Consider the following 24501-nt stretch of genomic DNA (forward strand, 5'->3'; position numbering starts at 1 on the left):
CAACCAGGAGTTCCCCACCAACCACTGGGATGATAAAAGTATTCGGAGAGCTTTTATCCGAAAGGTGAGTGTGATTGGACGATGTTTTATACCTTCTGTGGATTGGTTGTATGTTCCATTCTCTGCTATTGGTGAAGATAAATGGAAACCATTCTAATGTGTGTTGCTGAATGAAGATAATTGATTTGGGGGGGGGCGGGGCGTAGTCCATTGTGTCCAATGATAGTCTAGTGATGGCGGCACTGGGGGTTCATGTCTCCCTGCAGGGATGGCAGTGTGTGTGTGATGGCGGCCACAACGAATGGGACTTCACATCTACCGTAACTGTGCCCACTGAGGGGACCAGAAATCAGAGCCCCGCTTCTGGGGGGTGGTCACTGTATAGGGACCAGAGATCAGAGCCCCGCTTCTGGGGGGGGGGGGGGTCACTGTATAGGGACCAGAGATCAGAGCCCCGCTTCTGGGGGGGGGGGGGGTCACTGTATAGGGACCAGAGATCAGAGCCCCGCTTCTGGGGGGGGGGGGGGGGGGTCACTGTATAGGGACCAGAGATCAGAGCCCCGCTTCTGGGGGGGGGGGGGGTCACTGTATAGGGACCAGAGATCAGAGCCCCACTTCTGGGGGGGGGGGGGGTCACTGTATAGGGACCAGAGATCAGAGCCCCACTTCTGGGGGGGGGGGGGTCACTGTATAGGGACCAGAGATCAGAGCCCCACTTCTGGGGGGGGGGGGGGTCACTGTATAGGGACCAGAGATCAGAGCCCCGCTTCTGGGGGGGGGGGGGGTCACTGTATAGGGACCAGAGATCAGAGCCCCGCTTCTGGGGGGGTCACTGTATAGGGACCAGAGATCAGATCCCCCGCTTCTGGGGGGGGGGGGTCACTGTATAGGGACCAGAGATCAGAGCCCCGCTTCTGGGGGGGTCACTGTATAGGGACCAGAGATCAGAGCCCCGCTTCTGGGGGGGGTCACTGTATAGGGACCAGAGATCAGAGCCCCACTTCTGGGGGGGGGGTCACTGTATAGGGACCAGAGATCAGAGCCCCACTTCTGGGGGGGGTCACTGTATAGGGATCAGAGCCTCGCTTCTGGGGGGGTCACTGTATAGGGACCAGAGATCAGAGCCTCGCTTCTGGGGGGGTCACTGTATAGGGACCAGAGATCAGAGCCCCGCTTCTGGGGGGGGTCACTGTATAGGGACCAGAGATCAGAGCCCCGCTTCTGGGGGGGGTCACTGTATAGGGACCAGAGATCAGAGCCCCGCTTCTGGGGGGGTCACTGTATAGGGACCAGAGATCAGAGCCCCGCTTCTGGGGGGGTCACTGTATAGGGACCAGAGATCAGAGCCCCACTTCTGGGGGGGGGGTCACTGTATAGGGACCAGAGATCAGAGCCTCGCTTCTGGGGGGGTCACTGTATAGGGACCAGAGATCAGAGCCCCGCTTCTGGGGGGGGTCACTGTATAGGGACCAGAGATCAGAGCCTCGCTTCTGGGGGGGTCACTGTATAGGGAAGAGAGATCAGAGCCCCGCTTCTGGGGGGGGGGGGGGGGGGTCACTGTATAGGGACCAGAGATCAGAGCCCTGCTTCTGGGGGGGGGGGTCACTGTATAGGGACCAGAGATCAGAGCCCCGCTTCTGGGGGGGGGGGGGTCACTGTATAGGGACCAGAGATCAGAGCCCCGCTTCTGGGGGGGTCACTGTATAGGGGACCAGAGATCAGAGCCCCGCTTCTGGGGGGGGGGGGGGGGTCACTGTATAGGGACCAGAGATCAGAGCCCCGCTTCTGGGGGGGGTCACTGTATAGGGACCAGAGATCAGAGCCCCGCTTCTGGGGGGGTCACTGTATAGGGACCAGAGATCAGAGCCCCGCTTCTGGGGGGGTCACTGTATAGGGGACCAGAGATCAGAGCCCCGCTTCTGGGGGGGTCACTGTATAGGGACCAGAGATCAGAGCCCCGCTTCTGGGGGGGGGGGGGTCACTGTATAGGGACCAGAGATCAGAGCCCTGCTTCTGGGGGGGGGGGTCACTGTATAGAGATCAGAGCCCCACTTCTGGGGGGGGGGGGTCACTGTATAGGGACCAGAGATCAGAGCCCCGCTTCGGGGGGAGGGGAGGGGTCACTGTATAGGGACCAGAGATCAGAGCCCCGCTTCTGGGGGGGGTCACTGTATTAGGGACCAGAGATCAGAGCCCCGCTTCTGGGGGGGGGGGGGGGGTCACTGTATAGGGACCAGAGATCAGAGCCCCGCTTCTGGGGGGGTCACTGTATAGGGACCAGAGATCAGAGCCCCGCTTCTGGGGGGTCACTGTATAGGGACCAGAGATCAGAGCCCCGCTTCTGGGGGGGGGGGGGGTCACTGTATAGGGACCAGAGATCAGAGCCCCGCTTCTGGGGGGGGTCACTGTATAGGGACCAGAGATCAGAGCCCCGCTTCTGGGGGGGTCACTGTATAGGGACCAGAGATCAGAGCCCCGCTTCTGGGGGGGGTCACTGTATAGGGACCAGAGATCAGAGCCCTGCTTCTGGGGGGGGGTCACTGTATAGGGACCAGAGATCAGAGCCCCGCTTCTGGGGGGGGGGGTCACTGTATAGGGGACCAGAGATCAGAGCCCTGCTTCTGGGGGGGGGTCACTGTATAGGGAGTGAAATTGGGGCCCCGCTACTAGGGAAAGGTGATAACCGTTGATGGAAGTTATTTATAGGAAAATGTTCTATGCAGTTTAGTTGTGGTCGAGTGATCAGTGTCCGGGGAGGAGGGTTGGTGGTCTCTAAGTATTGGCGAGTGGTTTGTAGGGGGAGGGGTGTCGGTGAGGAGGGTCTGTGAGCAGTATTGGTAAGCAATGGTCAAGTTAGTGGTGTCGGGGTGAGTGCTGGTCTGTGAGCAGTGGGTGGGGGTGAGCAGTATTGGTTGAGGAGGCTCGGGTGAGCGGTGTCTGTGAGTAGTGGGTGGGGGTGAGCAGTATTGGTGAGCGGTGGTGGTGGGGTGAGAGGAGGGTTGGATGTCGGTGAGGAGGGTCAGATGAGTGGTGTTGGTCGGTGTGAGCGGTGTCTGTGAGGAGGGTCGGGTGAGCGGTGTCTGTGAGGAGGCTCGGGTGAGCGGTGTCTGTGAGGAGGCTCGGGTGAGCAGTATTGGTGAGGAGGGTCGGGGTGAGCGGGTGCCTGTGAGGAGGCTCGGGGTGAGCGGTGTCTGTGAGGAGGCTCGGTGTGAGCGGTGTCTGTGAGGAGGGTCGGGTGAGCGGTGCCTGTGAGGAGGCTCGGGTGAGCGGTGTCTGTGAGGAGGCTCGGGTGAGCGGTGTCTGTGAGGAGGCTCGGGTGAGCGGTGTCTGTGAGGAGGCTCGGGTGAGCGGTGTCCTGTGAGGAGGCTCGGGGTGAGCGGTGTCTGTGAGGAGGCTCGGGTGAGCGGTGTCTGTGAGGAGGCTCGGGTGAGCGGTGTCTGTGAGGAGGCTCGGGGTGAGCGGTGTCTGTGAGGAGGGTCGGGGTGAGCGGTGTCTGTGAGGAGGCTCGGGTGAGCGGTGTCTGTGAGGAGGCTCGGGTGAGCGGTGTCTGTGAGGAGGCTCGGGTGAGCAGTATTGGTGAGGAGGGTCGGGGTGAGCGGTGTCTGTGAGGAGGCTCGGGTGAGCGGTGTCTGTGAGCAGTGGGTGGGGGTGAGCAGTATTGGTGAGCGGTGGTGGTGGGGTGAGAGGAGGGTTGGATGTCGGTGAGGAGGGTCAGATGAGTGGTGTTGGTCGGGTGAGCTGTGTCGGTGAGGAGGGTCGGGTGATTGGTGGTGGTGAGGAGGGTCGAGTGTCGGTGGGGTGAGAGGTGGGTGGGTGTTTGGTGAGGAGGGCGGGGGTGGATGGTGGTGGGTTAGGTGTTGTGAGATGGGTGGGTGGTGATGGGGTGAGAGGTGGGTCGGGTGAGTGGTGGGTCGGGTGAGTGGTGGGTCGGGTGAGTGGTGGTCGGGGTGAGTGGTGGTCGGGTGTCTGTGAGGAGGGTCGGGTGTCTGTGAGGAGGGTCGGGTGAGGCGGTGCCTGTGAGGAGGGTCGGGTGAGCGGTGCCTGTGAGGAGGGTCGGGTGAGCGGGTGCCTGTGAGGAGGGTCGGGTGAGCGGTGCCTGTGAGGAGGGTCGGGTGAGCGGTGCCTGTGAGGAGGGTCGGGTGAGCGGTGCTGTGAGGAGGGTCGGGGTGAGCGGTGCCTGTGAGGAGGGTCGGGTGAGCGGTGCCTGTGAGGAGGCTCGGAGTGAGCGGTGCCTGTGAGGAGGGTCGGGTGAGCGGTGCCTGTGAGGAGGCTCGGGTGAGCGGGTGCCTGTGAGCAGTGGGTGGGGGGTGAGCAGTATTGGTGAGCGGTGGTGGTGGGGTGAGAGGAGGGTTGGATGTCGGTGGAGGAGGGTCAGATGAGTGGTGTTGGTCGGTGGTGAGCTGTGTCGGTGAGGAGGGTCGGGGTGATTGGTGGTGGTGAGGAGGGCGGGGTGGATGGTGGTGGGTTAGGTGTTGTGAGATGGGTGGGTGGTGATGGGGTGAGAGGTGGGTCGGGGTGTCGGTGAGGAGGGTCGGGGTGAGTGGTGGGTCGGGTGAGTGGTGGTCGGGTGTCTGTGAGGAGGGTCGGGTGAGCGGTGAGGAGGGTCGGGTGAGTGGTGGGTCGGGTGAGTGGTGGTCGGGTGTCTGTGAGGAGGGTCGGGTGAGTGTGGGGTCGGGTGAGTGGTGCCTGTGAGGAGGGTCGGGTGAGCGGTGCCTGTGAGGAGGGTCGGGTGAGCGGTGCCTGTGAGGAGGGTCGGGTGAGCGGTGCCTGTGAGGAGGGTCGGGGTGAGCGGTGCCTGTGAGGAGGGTCGGGTGAGAGGTGGGTCGGGGTGAGTGGTGGTGGTGAGGAGGGTCGGGTGAATGGTGGTGGTGGGGTGTCTGTGAGTGGTGGTGGTGAGGGGGGTGGTGGTGGGGTGAGAGGAGGGTTAGGTGAGCGGTGGTACGTGGGGTGAGAGGTGGATCGGGTGTCGGTGAAGAGAGTCGGGTGGGTGGTGGTGTTGGTGAGGGTCGGGTGGTGGTGGTCGGGTGTCGGTGAGGAGGGTCGGGGTGAGCGGTGCCTGTGAGGAGGGTCGGTGTGAGCGGTGCCTGTGAGGAGGGTCGGGTGAGCGGTGCTGTGAGGAGGGTCGGGTGAGCGGTGCCTGTGAGGAGGGTCGGGTGAGCGGTGCCTGTGAGGAGGGTCGGGTGAGCGGTGCCTGTGAGGAGGGGTCGGGGTGAGCGGTGGTGGTGAGGAGAGTCGGGTGAGCGGTGGTGGTGAGGAGGGTCGGGTGAATGGTGGTGGTGGGGTGTCTGTGAGTGGTGGTGGTGGTGAGGGGGGGTGGTGGTGGGGTGAGAGGAGGGTTAGGTGAGTGGTGGTAGTGGGGTGAGAGGTGGATCGGGGTGTCGGTGAAGAGAGTCGGGTGGGTGGTGGTGTTGGTGAGGGTCGGGTGTGGTGGTGGTCGGGTGTCGGTGAGGAGGGTCGGGTGAGTGGTGGGGTGAGAGGTGTGTCGGTGAGGAGGGTCCCGGTGAGTGGAGGTGTTGAGGAGAGTTAGGTGGTAGTGGCGTGAGAGGTGTGTCGGTGAGGAGGGTCAGGTGAGTGGTGGTTTTGAGGAGAGTCAGGTGGTGGTCGGGTGTCGTGTGAGGAGGGTCGGGTGAGTGGTGGTGGTCGGGTGTCGGTGGGGAGGGTCGGGTGGGCGGTAGGTGTCGGTGAGGAGGGTCGGGTGAGTGGTGGTGGCCGGGTGTCGGTGGGGAGGGGTCGGGTGGGCGGTAGTGGTCGGTGAGGAGGGTCGGGTGAGTGGTGTTTGGTGAGGGTCAGGTGTCGGTGGAGAGAGTTGGGTGGGTGGTGGTAGTCAGGTGTCGGTGGAGAGAGTTGGGTGGGTGGTGGTGGTCGGGTGTCGGTGAGAGGTGTGTCGCTGAGGAGGGTCCGGTGAGTGGTGGTTTTGAGGAGAGTCAGGTGTTGGTCGGGGGTGTCGGTGAGGAGGGTCGGGTGAGTGGTGGGTGTCGGTGAGGAGGGTCGGGTGGGGCGGTGGTGGTGGGGTGAGTGGTGGTGGTGGTGGTCGGGTGTCGGTGAGGAGGGTCGGGTGAGTGGTGGCGGTGAGGAGGGTCGGGTGGGCGGTGAGGAGGGGTCGGGTGGGCGGTGTGGGTGGTAGTTTGAAGCAGAGAAAGCTGAGTGGAATTGGCGTTCTATAGGAGTCATTCCCGCATCTTCTCTTCTTGGATCTTTCCGGGAGACTTGTGTGGGAATACACTGGATGTCCTTTGTGTGGATATTGAGGCCTCGGCACGAAATCTGGCTGTATCGGAATCGGAGCGCCGGTAAATTTCTTGTTTCTATGATGAGGAGGTTTTCAAACGGCTGCTGTGCTGATTTATAATTTCTATGTCGCAGTTCATTCATATATGTTCTGTAGATGTGATTGGTTGGGGCGATGCGGTCTTTTTGAAATATTCTGTTCTTCATTCAACAGGTCTGATTGGTTGGGGCGCTGCACAATGGGGGGTATTGGTTGGTTTGTTGGGGCGACGCATTCTGGGGGCGTTTAGTTCCAACTTGTTCTGTAGATGTGATTGGTTGGGGGGAGTATAGTTCTGCAGTGTTCTTCCTCCCGTAGGTTTTCCTGGTCCTCGCCCTGTTCTGTAGATCTGATTGGATGTTTGGGGTGATGCCCTCTCTCTTGTTCTTCCTCCCGTAGGTCTTCCTGGTCCTCACCATGTTCTGTAGATCTGATTGGATGTTTGGAGTGATGCCCTCTCTCTTGTTCTTCCTCCCATAGGTCTTCCTGGTCCTCACCATGTTCTGTAGATCTGATTGGATGTTTGGGGTGATGCCCTCTCTCTTGTTCTTCCTCCCATAGGTCTTCCTGGTCCTCACCATGTTCTGTAGATCTGATTGGATGTTTGGGGTGATGCCCTCTCTTGTTCTTCCTCCCGTAGGTCTTCCTGGTCCTCACGGCTCAGCTTCTGGTGACGTTTGCCTTTGTGGCGGTCTTCACCTTTGTGAAGGAAGTGCGGCTTTATGTGCAGAGGAACACCTGGACCTATTACCTGTCCTATGCCATCTTCTTCTGCTCCCTCATCACTCTCAGCTGCTGCGGTGACTTCCGCCGCAGACACCCCTGGAATCTGGTGGCGCTGGTATGTCCGTTGTCCTGTGTGTCCGCCGCGTTCCATGGCCGGGTGTAAAGTACATTCTGACATGTCTGTCTTCTGTCACCTTAGTCCATCCTGACCCTCAGCCTGTCTTACATGGTGGGAATGATCGCCAGTTTTTATGACACAGAAGCGGTAATAATGGCAATTGGGATCACCGCTGCAGTCTGCTTCACCGTGGTCCTCTTCTCATGCAGGTAGGTGTGATCGGGGGATGGTAATATCCAATATATTTCTGTGCCGAAACGGGTAACCTCTGACCTCAGTGTAGTGGGCTGTATAATGTCTCATTAACCCAATAGATCTGCTGGAGAGTTTGCAATATGAGACTGTCTGAGCTAGCGCTTATCGCTAAGGTTTCAGTCCTTGATGGTCTCCATGGGGGGGGGAATATCGGTTGTAGGTGGGGGGAGGGAATATTGGTTGTAGTGGGTTGGTGGGTGTGTTTCAGTTGGGGGGGATATTGGTTGTAGTGGGGGAGGGGGAATATCGGTTTCAGGGGTGTAACATTTAGGATTTGATTGACTTTGTTTTGTATTTATAAATAGAAGTCAAGTACAGATGACCAACATGTTCATTTCCTCCATATATTCCCTTTCTGGTCACACGGCCCGGTTATAGGCAGGTACCCCCCATATAACCCCTCCACTCCCAGCAATCCTCAGTTCTTTGCTGGTGGAAGTTGGATGTATTAGTCCATATTAAACCCAAAATCAGACATTTCTTCTATTGCAGATTACCAATTCTTAGATATGACGGCTGCATTCATTCTCTTTTTAAGGCTTTCTTTTAATTTCACCTGCTGTTCTTCAAAAGCACAAACTCTCCAGCAGAATGTATCATTTGTCATGGATCCAGACAAACCATTGACCACAGGCAGCGGTGCTTATAATGATTACGCAGGTTTGGTGACCCATGGCATAATCTTCAGGGACTGTACCCGGTCCCCACCAGAGGAGACATGGGGACCAGTCTGTGAAGTGCCTTTGGACACTGGTTCCTGCATTTAGGCGCCTACCTTGGCACACTGTGCTTTGGGTTAGCAGCGGGGTGCTATACCAGTCCAGGGCCATCCACAGTGGTGTGACCAAAGGCTTCAGGGACTGTACTCTGGACCGGTCTGTAATGTCGCTCAGAGTCTGCTACTCAGAGGGACAGATTCATGGATCACATGGGGGCAAAGCGCATGGGCAGTGTGTGTGGACACATGACTCAGATGTCTGGGGTGGGCCTCTTATCTGTCCAGATGCGTGGACTCCTGTGGCCAACCTACTGGTCAGCAGAACCGGCATGCAGAGAGCAGCTGCAAAAAATTTCCTTAATGGGAGGAAATCTTTCTGCTCACAGGAAGGGTTCCCGCTTGTCCCCATGGGCCTAGTCCTCCAGGTCTACACTAGGAGACCTTCGACTCCCAAGCCTTCTGCCCATGACAGGATCCCTCATTTCTGAGTGGAAGGACATCTGTTGGCCTCTTTAATCACCTGGGTTTTTGAACATTCCAGATTTTTTGGGCTCAGTCTGTCGCCACCCAAGGCTACAAACTGGAGCTCGTCTCTTCTACCCCCCCACCCCACAGATTTGACTTTAAACCTTCTCCGCATTGAGCATCGGTTATCCAGATTGCATCCAGCAGCTTCTTTCGTTTGTGATTATTGTACCCGTCCCAGTTGTGGAATAGTTTCAGGGATTTTAGTCAGTTTTTTTCACAGAAATGTGCATCCCAATTTATTTGAACAAAGACTTTAAAATCTGTAAACTCCACATGGAGTCTACCAGGTCAGTCATTGCCTCTCCCAGCAGGGGGCGTTTCTTCCTTCCCCTGGACATCAGAGATGCTTCTGTCCTCATTGATCAGTTTGCCTTGGACAAGAAACCTTTCATTTGTAGCGCTCCCTTTAAACCTGTTCACGGCCCCTGGAGTGCTTATGAAGGTCTTGGCCCTGATCCCCACCTTTCTTTGTTCTCAGGGCATTCACATTGGGGGATAACCGGATGATTTTATGGAGAACATGTTCTGCCAATGTGCTGTTGATGACAGTCAATGAAAAGCTGTTGTAAACCTTTGGTTGGATTGTTATCCACCAAAAATCTGCCTAGGCTCTGTCTTCACGGTCTGCATTCCCTTGGTGCACCTTTGCAGGAGGGTTCTAGGTTTAAAGGTGGCCTCATTTGAGGTGATGCCTTAAACTCTGTTAAAGAACAGCATTCAGACTGTGTGGGACAAATGGTCCTCTTTTCTGGATCGCTCCATGCACCTGTTGGCGGAGGCCAGGTACTCTCTCACATGGTGCATAAACAATCTGGTGCTATAGGCATGGAAGGCCTTTCTCCTGTTGAATTGGACAGTGATCACGATGGATGCTAGCCTGCCAGGCTGGGGGGGAGGGATGTGCTCAGTACATCGATGGTACAGGGAGTCCTGACTTCTATCAATATCTTGGAACTCCTGAGCTCACCTTGCCCTGCAGAGGGGCACAAGCTGCCTTTAGAGACTACCAACTCAGGTTTAGTTAGACAACACCATGACTGTGGCTTACATCAATCACCAGGGCGGCGCCAGAAGTCAAGCAGCTTAGAAGGTCCGGGGCAGAATGTCCCATTCCAGCCTTGCCACCCGTACACATTCCAGGTGTAGAAAATTGGCAGGCAATGCCATCGTGAGCAGATTCCAGGAAGCTGGATACAAGATTCTCCCCCTGTGGTATAGGGTGCCCACCTAACTACACAGAATGTTCCTGTCTGTCAGCAAGAATAGGGGATCTAACTTCACCTTTTTTGGAGATTGCCCGCTCATCTGTCCATATTGGGAAACGTCTAGAAGATGTTTAAATGAATAGATGTTCAAATAGACAGTCAGCCTGAGGCATTTCTGTGGTATCTTACATCTCTTCCTTGGAAACGCTATAAAAAAATCTTGTAGTTCATTTAGTGAACATGGCCACAAAAGATGAAGAACACTGAGCCCCCTTCGGATGGACAATGGCTTTCTGCCAACAGATGGAGGAACTTGCAGCCTCCCTAAACAGGAAAGGGGAACCGAAACAGAAAATCTGCGTTTACATGAAGACTTTCAGGTTCTCTCAGAACTTCTGCTCCTATGTTTTTCCCAATAACGTCTCTAGTCCCCGGAGGCTCAACCTGTTGCCAGAGGGATTTTTTTTTTTTTTTTTTTCTTTCTTTTCACCTCTTGTTTCCTTGTGATTTTTCTGATCAGTTGTCTATTCTGAGCTTTTATGTCACTCCAACTTCTTGTTGGTAAATTTGCTATTCTTTTATATTTTGAAAACTCTTATCCTTCGCATGCACTTAGACTCAAGGACATCACTTTTACCATGTTGTATTTGGGGCTGTCACTTTGTAATCAGACAACTACTATCACATTGTGGGAGGCATGTGTTTGCGTTGTCATGTATAGGAAGGTCAGGAATTGCCTGTCTGAGACCATCGACTGTGGACATTAAAGCTACCCATCTGAATGTTCCATTTCACCCACCTCCTCAGCGTTTTATGTACTTTGCTGTGGCAGTAAAACGCTTCCCATTCGTTGCACTGACTTTCAGCATAGTGTTCCTAAATGTCTTAGCACCCTTTCTTGCCTTTCCAAAAACTCAGGGCTTCCAAGTCACAGGCCATCTAGACAACCTTCTTCTGAAGGCTTCATCTCCCTTGCAGCGTCAGAAAATGTCCAAGACTTTCCAGCTTCTCCAGACCTTTGGCCGGGTGTTTAAATTTGAACAAGTCTGCTCTCCATCCTTCCCTTCCCCTAGAATACTTGGGTCTGATCCTAGGCACGTTCGAAGCAGAAGTCTTTCTTTTCAAAAATAAAAGTTCTTTCTCTAAGAGCTCATGCTCAAGGACTGAGATCCAAGAGAAATCCCACAGTGCCATTCGCCATGAGTTTTGGGCCTAATGGTGGACTCTTTCCAGCCTGTAACTTTCACCCAATTCCATTCAAGTACTCCAATAAAATATTTTGTTATCATGGAAGAAAGACGCTTACCCATCCAGACAAACAAGAATTTCCTTATCTTGGGGGAATATCACCCAAACTGCAACACTCCTTCCTTCCCTATAACTGGAAAGTCCTTACATAGTAGGTGAGATTGAAAAGAGACAAGTCCATCAAGTCCAACCCATGTGTGTGATTATGTGTCAGTATTACATTACATATCCCTGTATGTTGTGGTCACTCAGGTGATTATCTAATAGTTTCTTGAAACGATCGATGCTCCCCGCTGAGACCACCGCCTGTGGAAGGGAATTCCACATCCTTGCCGCTCTTACAGTAAAGAACCCTCTACGTAGTTTAAGGTTAAACCTCTTTTCTTCAAATTTTAATGAGTGGCCACGAGTCTTATTAAACTCTCTTCCGCGAAAAAGTTTAATCCCTATTGTGGGGTCACCAGTCCGGTATTTATATATTGTGGGGTCACCAGTCCGGTATTTGTATATTGTGGGGTCACCAGTCCGGTATTTGTATATTGTGGGGTCACCAGTCCAGTATTTATACATTGAAATCATATCCCCTCTCAAGCGTCTCTTCTCCAGAGAGAATAAGTTCAGAGCTCACAACCTTTCCTCATAACTAAGATCCTCCAGACCCTTTATTAGCTTTGTTGCCCTTCTTTGTACTCGCTCCATTTCCAGTACATCCCTCCTGAGGACTGGTGCCCAGAACTGGACAGCATACTCCAGGTGCGGCCGGACCAGAGTCTTGTAGAGCGGGAGAATTATCGTTTTATCTCTGGAGTTGATCCCCCTTTTTAATGCCAATATTCTGTTTGCTTTGTTAGCAGCAGCTTGGCATTGCATGTCATTGCTGAGCCTATCATCTACTAGGACCCCCAGGTCCTTTTCCATCCTAGATCCCCCCAGAGGTTCTCCCCCCAGTCTATAGATGAGGATTCCAAATGTAGACCTCCTGGTCTTCAGATTCAGCAATAAGCTGCCTCTGCTTGTTGCCAGAACCAGTGATCCTCTAGCCCTGGCCTTAGATGCCATCATCTATTCCTTCACTCCAGTGTGAATTCTGCCTTGTCTGCTCCACAAAATAGGAGAGGCCGTTTTAATTGCCCCAAATCAGGCCAGAAGAACCCGAAGGTACACACACAGTATGTGACAAAAGTAAGTACACCCCTCAGTGACATTTGTGTAAATCTTTTCTTCTATCTTTTCATGTGACAACACTGAAGAAATGACACTTGTCTACAATGTAAAGTAGTGAGTGTACAGCTTGTATAACAGTGTAAATTTGCTGTCCCCTCAAAATAACTCAACACACAGCCATTAATGTCTAAACCGCTGGCAACAAAAGTCAGTGCACCCCTAAGTGAAAATCTCCAAATTGGGCCCAATTAGCCATTTTCCCTCCCCCGGTGTCATGTGACTCGTTAGTGTTACAAGGTCTCAGGTGTGAATGGGGGAGCAGGTGTGTTAAATTTGATGTTATCGCTCTCACTCTCTCATACTGGTCACTGGAAGTACAACATGGCACCTCATGGCAAAGAACTCTCTGAGGATCTGAAAAAAAGAATTGTTGCTCTACATAAAGATGGCCTAGGCTATAAGAAGATTGCCAAGACCCTGAAACTGATCTGCAGCACGGTGGCCAAGACCATACAGCGGTATAACAGGACAGGTTCCCCTCAGAACAGGCCTCGCCATGGTCCACCAAAGAAGTTGAGGTCACGTGATCAGCATCATATCCAGAGGTTTTCTTTGGGAAATAGACGTATGAGTGCTGCCAGCATTGCTGCAGAGGTTGTAGGGGTGGGGGGTCAGCCTGTCAGTGCTCAGACCATACGCCACACACTGCATCAAATTGGTCTGCATGGCTGTCATCCCAGAAGGAAGCCTCTTCTAAAGATGATGTACAAGAAAGTCCGCAAACAGTTTGCTGAAGACACGCAGACTAAGGACATGGATTACTGGAACCATGTCCTGTGGTCTGATGAGACCAAGATAAACTTATTTGGTTCAGATGGTGACAAGCGTGTGTGGGGGCAACCAGGTGAGGAGGACAAAGACAAGTGTGTCTTGTCTACAGTCAAGCATGGTGGTGGGAGTGTCATGGTCTGGGGCTGCATGAGTGCTGCCGGCACTGGGGGGCTACAGATCATTGAGGGAACCATGAATGCCAACATGTACTGTGACATACTGAAGCAGAGCATGATCCCCTCCCTTCAGAGACTGGACCGCAGGGCAGTATTCCAACATGATAACCACCCCAAACACACCTCCAAGACCACCACTGCCTTGCTAAAGAAGCTGAGGGTAAAGGTGATGGACTGGCCAAGCATGTCTCCAGACCTAAACCCTATTGATCATCTGTGGGACATCCTCAAACGGAAGGTGGAGGAGCGCAAGGTCTCTAACATCCACCAGCTCTGTGATGTCATCATGGAGGAGGGGAAGAGGACTCCAGTGACAACCTGTGAAGCTCTGGTGACCTCCATGCCCAAGAGGGTTAAGGCAGTGCTGGAAAATAATGGCGGCCACACAAAATATTGACACTTTGGGCCCAATTTGGAGATTTTCACTTAGGGGTGTACTGAGTTTTGTTGCCAGTGGTTTAGACATTAATGGCTGTGTGTTGAGTTATTTTGAGGGGACAGCAAATTTACACTGTTATACAAGCTGTACACTCACTACTTTACATTGTAGACAAGTGTCATTTCTTCAGTGTTGTCACATGAAAAGATAGAAGAAAAGATTTACACAAATGTGACTGAGGGGTGTACTTACTTTTGTCACATACTGTATATAATCAGACTTTTAGCAGATTATCTCTGGCCCCTTCACAACAGGTCAGATCTTTTAACTCCAGGCCCTCCACTCCACCCCTTTTAAGCAGTTTCTGGCTTTTAAAAAGCACGTTTTGGGGGATTGAAGGATTTTTGTGATTTCTACCTTGCTGAAAGCAAGAAAAGCCACTTCCAGGAGGACCTGAGAACTTTTATTTTGCCTGGTGTGAACTCAATCAATTCAGTGCCAGAGATTACTCTGTGCCTCACATTCTGGCCCTCCTACACCAATCCTGCTCAGTTTTAGTACTATGCCGCGCACACACGACCGGACTTTTCGTCAGACTGAACTCCGACGGACTTTTCGACTAAACGGATTTGCCTACACACGACCACAGCAAAGTCCGATCCTTTCTAACGTGATGACGTACGACCGGACTAGAAAAGGAGGTTCAATAGCCAATAGCTACCCTTGCGTTGTTTTCGGTTCGTCGGACTAGCATACAGACAAACGTTTTTTTTGATAGGTATTGAGTCCGTCGGAAAGATTTGAAACATGTTCTATTTCTAAGGTCCGTCAGATTTTTCGACAGAAGAGGTCCGATGAAGCCCACACACGATCGAATTGTCCGGATTCGTTCCTTCGGACCTTTGATGCCGAAAAGTCCGGTCGTGTGTACGCAGCATTAGGATAGATGGAACCACAACAAAATAAAACCAAAGTTCTCCTCACTGGACTTTTCCACTGAGTACACAATTTCCTATTCTATTGTGTATTAAGGGATGCAGGTTCCATTAAAGGCATCATAAACCTTCCTACCTGCATAAGACGAGCTTTGACCTTTTCATGGCGTCATTGGTTGGGCTGTACACACAGTCTATAGTAGAGTAAATCTTCTTCACGTTTCTCACGGCCGTAAAACGATCTGAATAAAGCCCAACACTGTCACATGACTGTTAGGAAACAGACTAGAAATTAGTGAAGCCCAACAATGAATTTGTCATCTAAGGGTACTAAATAAGTGGATTCTATTCAGCTGAAGCCCTCTATGGCCTTTGATGTACCCCAAGAAAAGGATTTTACAGAGAAACCAAAAATCCTGATTTTCTAATGAAGATGAAAGTCAGATGCCACCTTGAGTAAAAAAAAAAAAAGTCCAAGGCCTCAAATGCTGATCCTATGTAAAATGTATGGGGGATTCTTACAGGACAAGACTGCTACCTCCAAAACCCACCTGGCTAACATGATGGCCACAGAAGAAGCCGCCTTACTGGCCAGTGCCAGGGAAATGTCCCAAATCCGTTCAAAGTCTTTGCAGCACCAAAATGAACAGAATCAAACCTCCGAAGAGAAGGACTAGTTGGCGACATGAGTACCCCGCCACCTACAGGGACAACTCCATGAATGAGCTGAAAAGGGACAGACTCCTGACTTTTCATGGCCAGCGTTCTTCTACCCCAATTTGTAGGAAGGAAAGCACATGGCCCAGCAAAGAACACATGTGAAGACTGCTATAACCTCACGCCTTCCATATCTGGTGATGAACCCTCACAAGTCGCTTTACATGCTTTTGGGTGGTCAGAATTACTGAATCGGAAACGCCCGTCTTTCAGAAGTTGGAATTTAACAAGCAGATAATTAAAGCTGGAGAACAAGACCTTTGAGACGAGATCTAAGACGACAGGGGGCATCGGCTCAGTGATGGAAAGAGGCTGCATGCCACACTCTCTCCATGGCCAATCCGGCACTATGCCAATGACCGGGTGACCTAGATCCTCTGCAGCAACCAGGGCAACAGTTGCAATGAAGGGATGGCATAGATCGGCACTTACCAGTCCCACAGAACCATCAGGACAAGCCAATGAATAAACCAAAGAAGGAAATGGCACTTGGGGCTAGGAAGGGGTTAAATAAAAGCACATTTCATTCACACCGGATGCATTTCCGACTGCAGGTTATCCAATGGGCATAGTCCGCACTATTGCAGTGCCGCAAGCTGAATTTTTTTTTTTTCCCTTCTGCAAATGCACAAAAACACACAACGCACATAAAAGCCCAAAGAGAACAGAAGTGACCTCAAAGGAAATGCATGTAAAAAATGTGCATCAAATGCACGTCGCTGTGAATGCAAAAGTGGGCAGAAAACGGGCAGATTGTGGTGAGAGGGGCCCTTAGAAATCACCTGTAAGGGACGTGTATTAATGAGAGCCCAAAGCTGATAACACTGGTGGGGGTAGGGGAAAGGGATAGAGGATCAGGGGTACGGGGTACACCTAATATCCAGTCTTCACTGTGTCCTTAACCTTGGGGTGGAGGATCGACGATAAGAGGTACACCCACATTTCTCCCCCCCAACCCCCATAGGTAAAGGGTAGTCCCAGGATCCAGCCTCCTCTGTCCTTGGCATTAGTGGGGAGTAGAGGATCGGGGTCTGAGGTGTACCCAATATTCAGAACCGGTTCCCCCCTCCCCCCCAGCCTTTGGTGTGTCCTTAGCCCCGGGGGGTATGAAGTATACCCGAAGTTTAGCCTCCCATTCTGCCCCCCCCCCCCCCCGGTGTGGCGGTCGGCCTCCCATTCTGGCCTCCCCCCGGTGTGGCGGTCGGCCTCCCATTCTGCCCCCCACCCCCTCCGGTGTGGCGGTCGGCCTCCCATTCTGCCCCCCCCCCGGTGTGGCGGTCGGCCTCCCATTCTGCCCCCCCCGCCCCCCCCCCGGTGTGGCGGTCGGCCTCCCATTCTGCCCCCCCCCCCGGTGTGGCGGTCGGCCTCCCATTCTGCCCCCCCGGTGTGGCGGTCGGCCTTCTTATTCTGCCCCCCCGGGTGTGGCGGTCGGCCTTCTTATTCTGCCCCCCCGGTGTGGCGGTCGGCCTCCCATTCTGCCCCCCCGGTGTGGCGGTCGGCCTCCCATTCTGCCCCCCCGCTGTGGCGGTCGGCCCTCCCGTTCGGCCTCCCATTCTGCCCCCCCGCTGTGGCGGTCGGCCTCCCATTCTGCCCCCCCCCCCCCCCCGCTGTGGCGGTCGGCCTCCCATTCTGCCCCCCCGCTGTGGCGGTCGGCCTCCCATTCTGCCCCCCCGCTGTGGCGGTCGGCCTCCCATTCTGCCCCCCCGCTGTGGCGGTCGGCCTCCCATTCTGCCCCCCCGCTGTGAGCGGTCGGCCTCCCATTCTGCCCCCCGCTGTGGCGGTCGGCCTCCCATTCTGCCCCCCCCGCTGTGGCGGTCGGCCTCCCATTCTGCCCCCCCCCGCTGTGGCGGTCGGCCTCCCATTCTGCCCCCCCCGCTGTGGCGGTCGGCCTCCCATTCTGCCCCCCCCGCTGTGGCGGTCGGCCTCCCATTCTGCCCCCCCCCGCTGTGTCGGTCGGTCCTCCCATTCTGCCACCCTCCCCCCCCCCCCCCCCCACGCTGTGGCGGTCGGCCTCCCATTCTGCCCCCCCCCCCCCCCGCTGTGGCGGTCGGCCTCCCATTCTGCCCCCCCCCCCGCTGTGGCGGTCGGCCTCCATTCTGCTCCCCGCTGTGGCGGTCGGCCTCCCATTCTGCTCCCCCGCTGTGGCGGTCGGCCTCCCATTCTGCCCCTCCGCTGTGGCGGTCGGCCTCCCATTCTGCCCCCCGCTGTGGCGGTCGGCCTCCCATTCTGCCCCCCCGCTGTGGCGGTCGGCCTCTCCATTCTGCCCCCCGCTGTGGCGGTCGGCCTCCCATTCTGCCCCCCGCTGTGGCGGTCGGCCTCCATTAGTGATTTCCTGGGGGTCACTCATTGTCTCTTTTCTTTCCTCAGACGAAGTACGATTTCACATCCTGTATGGGGGTCCTGATGGTCAGCCTGGTGGTCCTCATCATCTTCTCCATCCTCTGCATCTTCATCCGTAACAAGATCCTGCAGATCGTCTACGCCGCGCTGGGAGCCCTCCTCTTCACATGTGTAAGTATATCTCCGACATAGACTATGGCGATGTACATCCCACCCGTAATGGGCATCACATCCGCTTCTACCCATAGGGGGGGGATAGTGTACAGTCACATCCGCTTCTACCCATAGGAGGGGGGGATAGTGTACAGTCACATCCGCTTCTACCCATAGGAGGGGGGATAGTGTACAGTCACATCCGCTTCTACCCATAGGGGGGGGGATAGTGTACAGTCACATCCGCTTCTACCCATAGGGGGGGGGATAGTGTACAGTCACATCCGCTTCTACCCATAGGGGGGGGATAGTGTACAGTCACATCCGCTTCTACCCATAGGAGGGGGGGATAGTGTACAGTCACATCCGCTTCTACCCATAGGGGGGGGGATAGTGTACAGTCACATCCGCTTCTACCCATGGGGGGGGGGGGGGATAGTGTACAGTCACATCCGCTTCTACCCATAGGGGGGGGGATAGTGTACAGTCACATCCGCTTCTACCCATAGGAGGGGGGATAGTGTACAGTCACATCCGCTTCTACCCATAGGGGGGGGGGGATAGTGTACAGTCACATCCGCTTCTACCCATAGGAGGGGGGGATAGTGTACAGTCACATCCGCTTCTACCCATGGGGGGGATAGTGTACAGTCACATTCCGCTTCTACCCATAGGGGGGGGATAGTGTACAGTCACATCCGCTTCTACCCATAGGGGGGGGGATAGTGTACAGTCACATCCGCTTCTACCATGGGGGGGGGGATAATGTACAGTCACATCCGCTTCTACCCATAGGGGGGGATAGTGTACAGTCACATCCGCTTCTACCCATAGGGGGGGGGATAGTGTACAGTCACATCCGCTTCTACCCATAGGGGGGGATAGTGTACAGTCACATCCGCTTCTACCCATAGGGGGGGGGATAGTGTACAGTCACATCCGCTTCTACCCATAGGGGGGGGATAGTGTACAGTCACATCCGCTTCTACCCATAGGGGGGATAGTGTACAGTCACATCCGCTTCTACCCATAGGGGGGGGGATAGTGTACAGTCACATCCGCTTCTACCCATAGGGGGGGATAGTGTACAGTCACATCCGCTTCTACCCATAGGGGGGGGGATAGTGTACAGTCACATCCGCTTCTACCCATAGGGGGGGGGATAGTGTACAGTCACATCCGCTTCTACCCATAGGGGGGGGGGATAGTGTACAGTCACATCCGCTAAGTGTTGAGAATCGCAGATCTTGGTGTTCTGAACGCTTTTCAATGCAGAGGAGGATTTGGGCTCTTCTAGAACCTCCATAAAGAGGATCACAAGGAACGTTCATATTAGTGAAAAAAGTCAATAATAAAAAAAAATCCCACCCCTTCCCCCCTAAACCCCCCCCCCCCCCCAGACCACGGATGAGTTTGTAGTTGAGGACGTGGCGGGTGTCGGCGGGGAATCCCCCTGACCGCGGATGAGTTTGTAGTTGAGGACGCGGCGGGTGTCGGCGGGGAATCCCCCTGACCGCGGATGAGTTTGTAGTTGAGGACGCGGCGGGTGTCGGCGGGGAATCCCCCTGACCGCGGATGAGTTTGTAGTTGAGGACGCGGCGGGTGTCGGCGGGGAATCCCCCTGACCGCGGATGAGTTTGTAGTTGAGGACGCGGCGGGTGTCGGCGGGGAATCCCCCAGACCGCGGATGAGTTTGTAGTTGAGGACGCGGCGGGTGTCGGCGGGGAATCCCCCTGACCGCGGATGAGTTTGTAGTTGAGGACTCGGCGGGGAATCCCCCTGACCGCGGATGAGTTTGTAGTTGAGGACGTGGCGGGTGTCGGCGGGGAATCCCCCTGACCACGGATGAGTTTGTAGTTGAGGACGCTGCGGGTGTCGGCGGGGAATCCCCCTGACCGCGGATGAGTTTGTAGTTGAGGACGTGGCGGGTGTCGGCAGGGAATCCCCCTGACCACGGATGAGTTTGTAGTTGAGGACGCGGCGGGTGTCGGCGGGGAATCCCCCTGACCGCGGATGAGTTTGTAGTTGAGGACACGGCGGGTGTCGGCGGGGAATCCCCCTGACCGCGGATGAGTTTGTAGTTGAGGACGCGGCGGGTGTCGGCGGGGAATCCCCCTGACCGCGGATGAGTTTGTAGTTGAGGACGCTGCGGGTGTCGGCGTTAAAATACTGCAAGTTGTCACTACTAGATATCGCATCAATTCAAAAAATAGCACAAACGTTCTTTTAGTATTTTTCTTTAGTGAATGGCGATTGGTTTTTAGAAAAACGCTACGAGCGACTTTACCGCTCGATCCGGGTTTGTGAATGGAGCTCTTTGTGTTGGTGAGAAGCTGCATTACTATGGGGGACGGCGTTCTTCTGTAGGATTGAAATGACACTTGGAGGTCACAATGATAAGAAGCCTCACCGTCCGTCTGTCTGGGATTAGGTCTAATCTTTTCTGATCCATGTAACTCCTCGGGTGCCGGACATGACATACACATCAGTAGATCTCAGTGAGTCCTAGCCCAGCATACGGGGGTCCTGAGAAGACCCAGACCTCTATAGGAATGGAAAACAGGGCAGATCTGCCAAAACTCCTCCCACTAGCAGAATACTGGTGATGTCGCCCACAGCTTCAAAGTTGTCTAGAAACTTTACATGCAGCATGTGTAATTCTACTGTCTCCATTGGAGCCCCACCCTCTTCTACTTCTCACAAACTCTAGAGGTGGCAAAACAAGCCCTCACCATTGTGTCCTCCTCCCTTCTGTACCACCTCCAGCCCTCACCATTGTGTCCTCCTACCTTCTGTGCCACCTCCAGCCCTCACCATTGTGTCTTACCCTCTGTACCACCTCCAGCCCACACCATTGTGTCCTCCTACCCTCTGTACCACCTCCAGCCCACACCATTGTGTCCTCCTACCCTCTGTACCACCTCCAGCCCACACCATTGTGTCCTCCTACCCTCTGTACCACCTCCAGCCCACACCATTGTGTCCTCCTACCCTCTGTACCACCTCCAGCCCACACCATTGTGTCCTCCTCCCTTCCTGTACCACCCCCAGCCAACACCATTGTGTCCTCCTACCTTCTGTGCCACCTCCAGCCCTCACCATTGTGTCTTACCCTCTGTACCACCTCCAGCCCACACCATTGTGTCCTCCTACTTTCTGTACCACCTCCAGCCCTCACCATTGTGTCCTCCTCCCTTCTGTACCACCTCCAGCCCTCACCATTGTGTCCTCCTACCTTCTGTGCCACCTCCAGCCCTCACCATTGTGTCTTACCCTCTGTACCACCTCCAGCCCACACCATTGTGTCCTCCTACCCTCTGTACCACCTCCAGCCCACACCATTGTGTCCTCCTACCCTCTGTACCACCTCCAGCCCACACCATTGTGTCCTCCTACCCTCTGTACCACCTCCAGCCCACACCATTGTGTCCTCCTACCCTCTGTACCACCTCCAGCCCACACCATTGTGTCCTCCTACCCTCTGTGCCACCTCCAGCCCACACAATTGTGTCCACCTACCCTCTGTGCCACCTCCAGCCCACACCATTGTGTCCTCCTACCCTCTCTGCCACCTCCAGCCCACACCATTGTGTCCTCCTCCCTTCTGTACCACCTCCAGCCCACGCCATTGTGTCCTCCTCCCTTTTGTACCACCTCCAGCCCACGCCATTGTGTCCTCCTACCCTCTGTACAACCTCCAGCCCACACCATTGTGTCCTCCTACCCTCTGTACCACCTCCAGCCCACACCATTGTGTCCTCCTCCCTTCCTGTACCACCCCCAGCCAACACCATTGTGCCCTCCTACCCTCTGTACCACCTCCAGCCCACACCATTGTGTCCTCCTCCCTTCTGTACCACCTCCAGCCCTCACCATTGTGTCCTCCTACTTTCTGTACCACCTCCAGCCCTCACCATTGTGTCCTCCTCCCTTCTGTACCACCTCCAGCCCTCACCATTGTGTCCTCCTCCCTTCTGTACCACCTCCAGCCCTCACCATTGTGTCCTCCTCCCTTCTGTACCACCTCCAGCCCACACCATTGTGTCCTCCTACCCTTCTGTACCACCTCCAGCCCACACCATTGTGTCCTCCTCCCTTCTGTACCACCTCCAGCCCTCACCATTGTGTCCTCCTCCCTTCTGTACCACCTCCAGCCCACACCATTGTTTCCTCCTACCCTTCTGTACCACCTCCAGCCCACACCATTGTGTCCTCCTCCCTTCTGTACCACCTCCAGCCCACACCATTGTGTCCTCCTACCCTTCTGTACCACCTCCAGCCCACACCATTGTGTCCTCCTACCCTTCTGTACCACCTCCAGCCTTCACCATTGTGTCCTCCTCCCTTCTGTACCACCTCCAGCCTTCACCATTGTGTCCTCCTCCCTTCTGTACCACCTCCAGCCCACACCATTGTGTCCTCCTCCCTTCTGTACCACCTCCAGCCTTCACCATTGTGTCCTGGAAACAAGACCGATCTTGTGTTATCATCCATGAACCAAACAGGTACAGAGGGGACAAGTGTGGGGACTTGTGAGAGTGACGTCTTAAGTTGTGCCTGGCGGGTGGTTTGGTGGCTCTACAATTGGGGGTTCTCTTGATTAATGTCTTTCTCTCTTCTCTCCCTCTAGTTCCTGGCGGTGGACACACAGATGATTCTGGGCAATAAGCAGTTAGCACTTAGCCCAGAGGAATATGTCTTTGCTGCCCTCAATCTCTACACAGATATCATTAATATCTTCCTCTACATTCTGGCCATCATCGGAAAAGCCAAGGAGTGAGTGTTGAGACTTCACTCTTCACATCCAGTGTTGGGCCCCTCTGTCCGGCCCCGAGGTTCCCCTATTACCAGGAAATGTATATGATGCTTCCTTGCTTTGTTTGTGAATGTTACTGCTTCTTCGCCGATGACAGCTTCTCTCGCAGCCTGACCCAATGTGGACATCCGTTCACTGAAATGTAGAACCGCTGCCGACCTGAAACACCAGCATGGATTGCCACAAATCCGTACCCGTGTACTCTACATAATACCATGGAATGTGACAGATAATTACTCAAATATTACCCATAATGCCACCGTGACACGCCAGTCCCCAAATATTACCCATAATGCCACCGTGACACGCCAGTCCCCAAATATTACCCATAATGCCACCGTGACGCGTCAGTCCCCAAATATTACCCATAATGCCACCGTGACACGTCAGTCCCCAAATATTACCCATAATGCCACCGTGACACGCCAGTCCCCAAATATTACCCATAATGCCACCGTGACGCGTCAGTCCCCAAATATTACCCATAATGCCACCGTGACACGCCAGTCCCCAAATATTACCCATAATGCCACCGTGACACGCCAGTCCCCAAATATTACCCATAATGCCACCGTGACACGCCAGTCCCCAAATATTACCCATAATGCCACCGTGACACGCCAGTCCCCAAATATTACCCATAATGCCACCGTGACACGCCAGTCCCCAAATATTACCCATAATGCCACCGTGACGCGTCAGTCCCCAAATATTACCCATAATACCATAACGCGTCAGTCCCCAAATATTACCCATAATGCCACCGTGACAGATCAGTCCCCAAATATTACCCATAATACCACCGTGACGCGTCAGTCCCCAAATATTACCCATAATACCATAACGCGTCAGTCCCCAAATATTACCCATAATGCCACCGTGACACATCAGTCCCCAAATATTACCCATAATACCACCGTGACACGTCAGTCCCCAAATATTACCCATAATACCACCGTGACACGTCAGTCCCCAAATATTACCCATAATACCATAACGCGTCAGTCCCCAAATATTACCCATAATGCCACCGTGACACGTCAGTCCCCAAATATTACCCATAATACCACCGTGACACGTCAGTCCCCAAATATTACCCATAATGCCACCGTGACACGCCAGTCCCCAAATATTACCCATAATACCACCGTGACACGCCAGTCCCCAAACACGTCAGTCCCCAAATATTACCCATAATACAATTCCTGTCTCTGAATACTCCCCCCGCCCCCCTTCTTATGGTCCTCAGTCACTAGCTGCACTTTACTGGATATCCTTCAGACATCACAACACTTCATTGTCCTGATTGGACGATCACATTCCCTGTTTTGTTGTTCTTTTAGGACTTTTGTGTATATTGATCCTCCATAGTAGTACCTCCTGTGTGTATATATTGCTCTGTATACCTGTAGTAGGTTAATTTTCCCGTAATGTGAATTCCACGTTTTGTGTAGGAATGGGCGGAGCATTGCTTTCTGACCTTCTTAGAATTGGGGGACCCCCATATACTCAGCAGTAGGGGGCGCCTCCTCCACTTCTGTTACATCCATATTGCATGGAAAAGTCGCAGGTCCACCCCCCCTGGACCGCCATGTACAGTATCTCACAATGTGTTGGACTTCATGGTTCTACGTCGCCTGCATATGGCGGACATTTCAGGACTGGCACTACAATACTGCACTCCCAGCATGAACCAGTCATTGAAAACCAGCCGCCATTCCTAGAAGAACAGTGCTGGGAAGGGCCACAAATACTACAATCCGATGGACTCTTCAGTGTGCTGGTATTTAAATACTTGCTTCCAGAGCCTCCAGACCCAATGAGATGGATTTCTGCCATAAAATGTGATCTGCTGCCCCTTGTGGCTCTACTGCTCACTGCATGATGGTTATGATGACTTTGAATAAAATCTTTTCCCCTTTAA

The 24501-nt window shown here is 54.2% G+C and overlaps 1 protein-coding gene across 1 annotated transcript; it reads left to right on the forward strand.

Moving 5' to 3' along the window:
• Nucleotides 1–4: 4 nt before the first annotated feature.
• GRINA (glutamate ionotropic receptor NMDA type subunit associated protein 1) lies at nt 5–24501 on the forward strand (the record flags this gene model as incomplete). Its single annotated transcript, XM_073611147.1, is given in 5 exon segments — nt 5–64; nt 6909–7109; nt 7194–7325; nt 17636–17779; nt 22392–24501. Coding segments are annotated over 5 exon segments (687 nt in total), but the record flags the coding sequence as incomplete, so codon positions are not given.

This window comes from Aquarana catesbeiana, unplaced genomic scaffold (assembly GCF_042186555.1).
Source record: "Aquarana catesbeiana isolate 2022-GZ unplaced genomic scaffold, ASM4218655v1 unanchor212, whole genome shotgun sequence".
NCBI classification, from domain to species: Eukaryota; Metazoa; Chordata; class Amphibia; order Anura; family Ranidae; genus Aquarana; species Aquarana catesbeiana.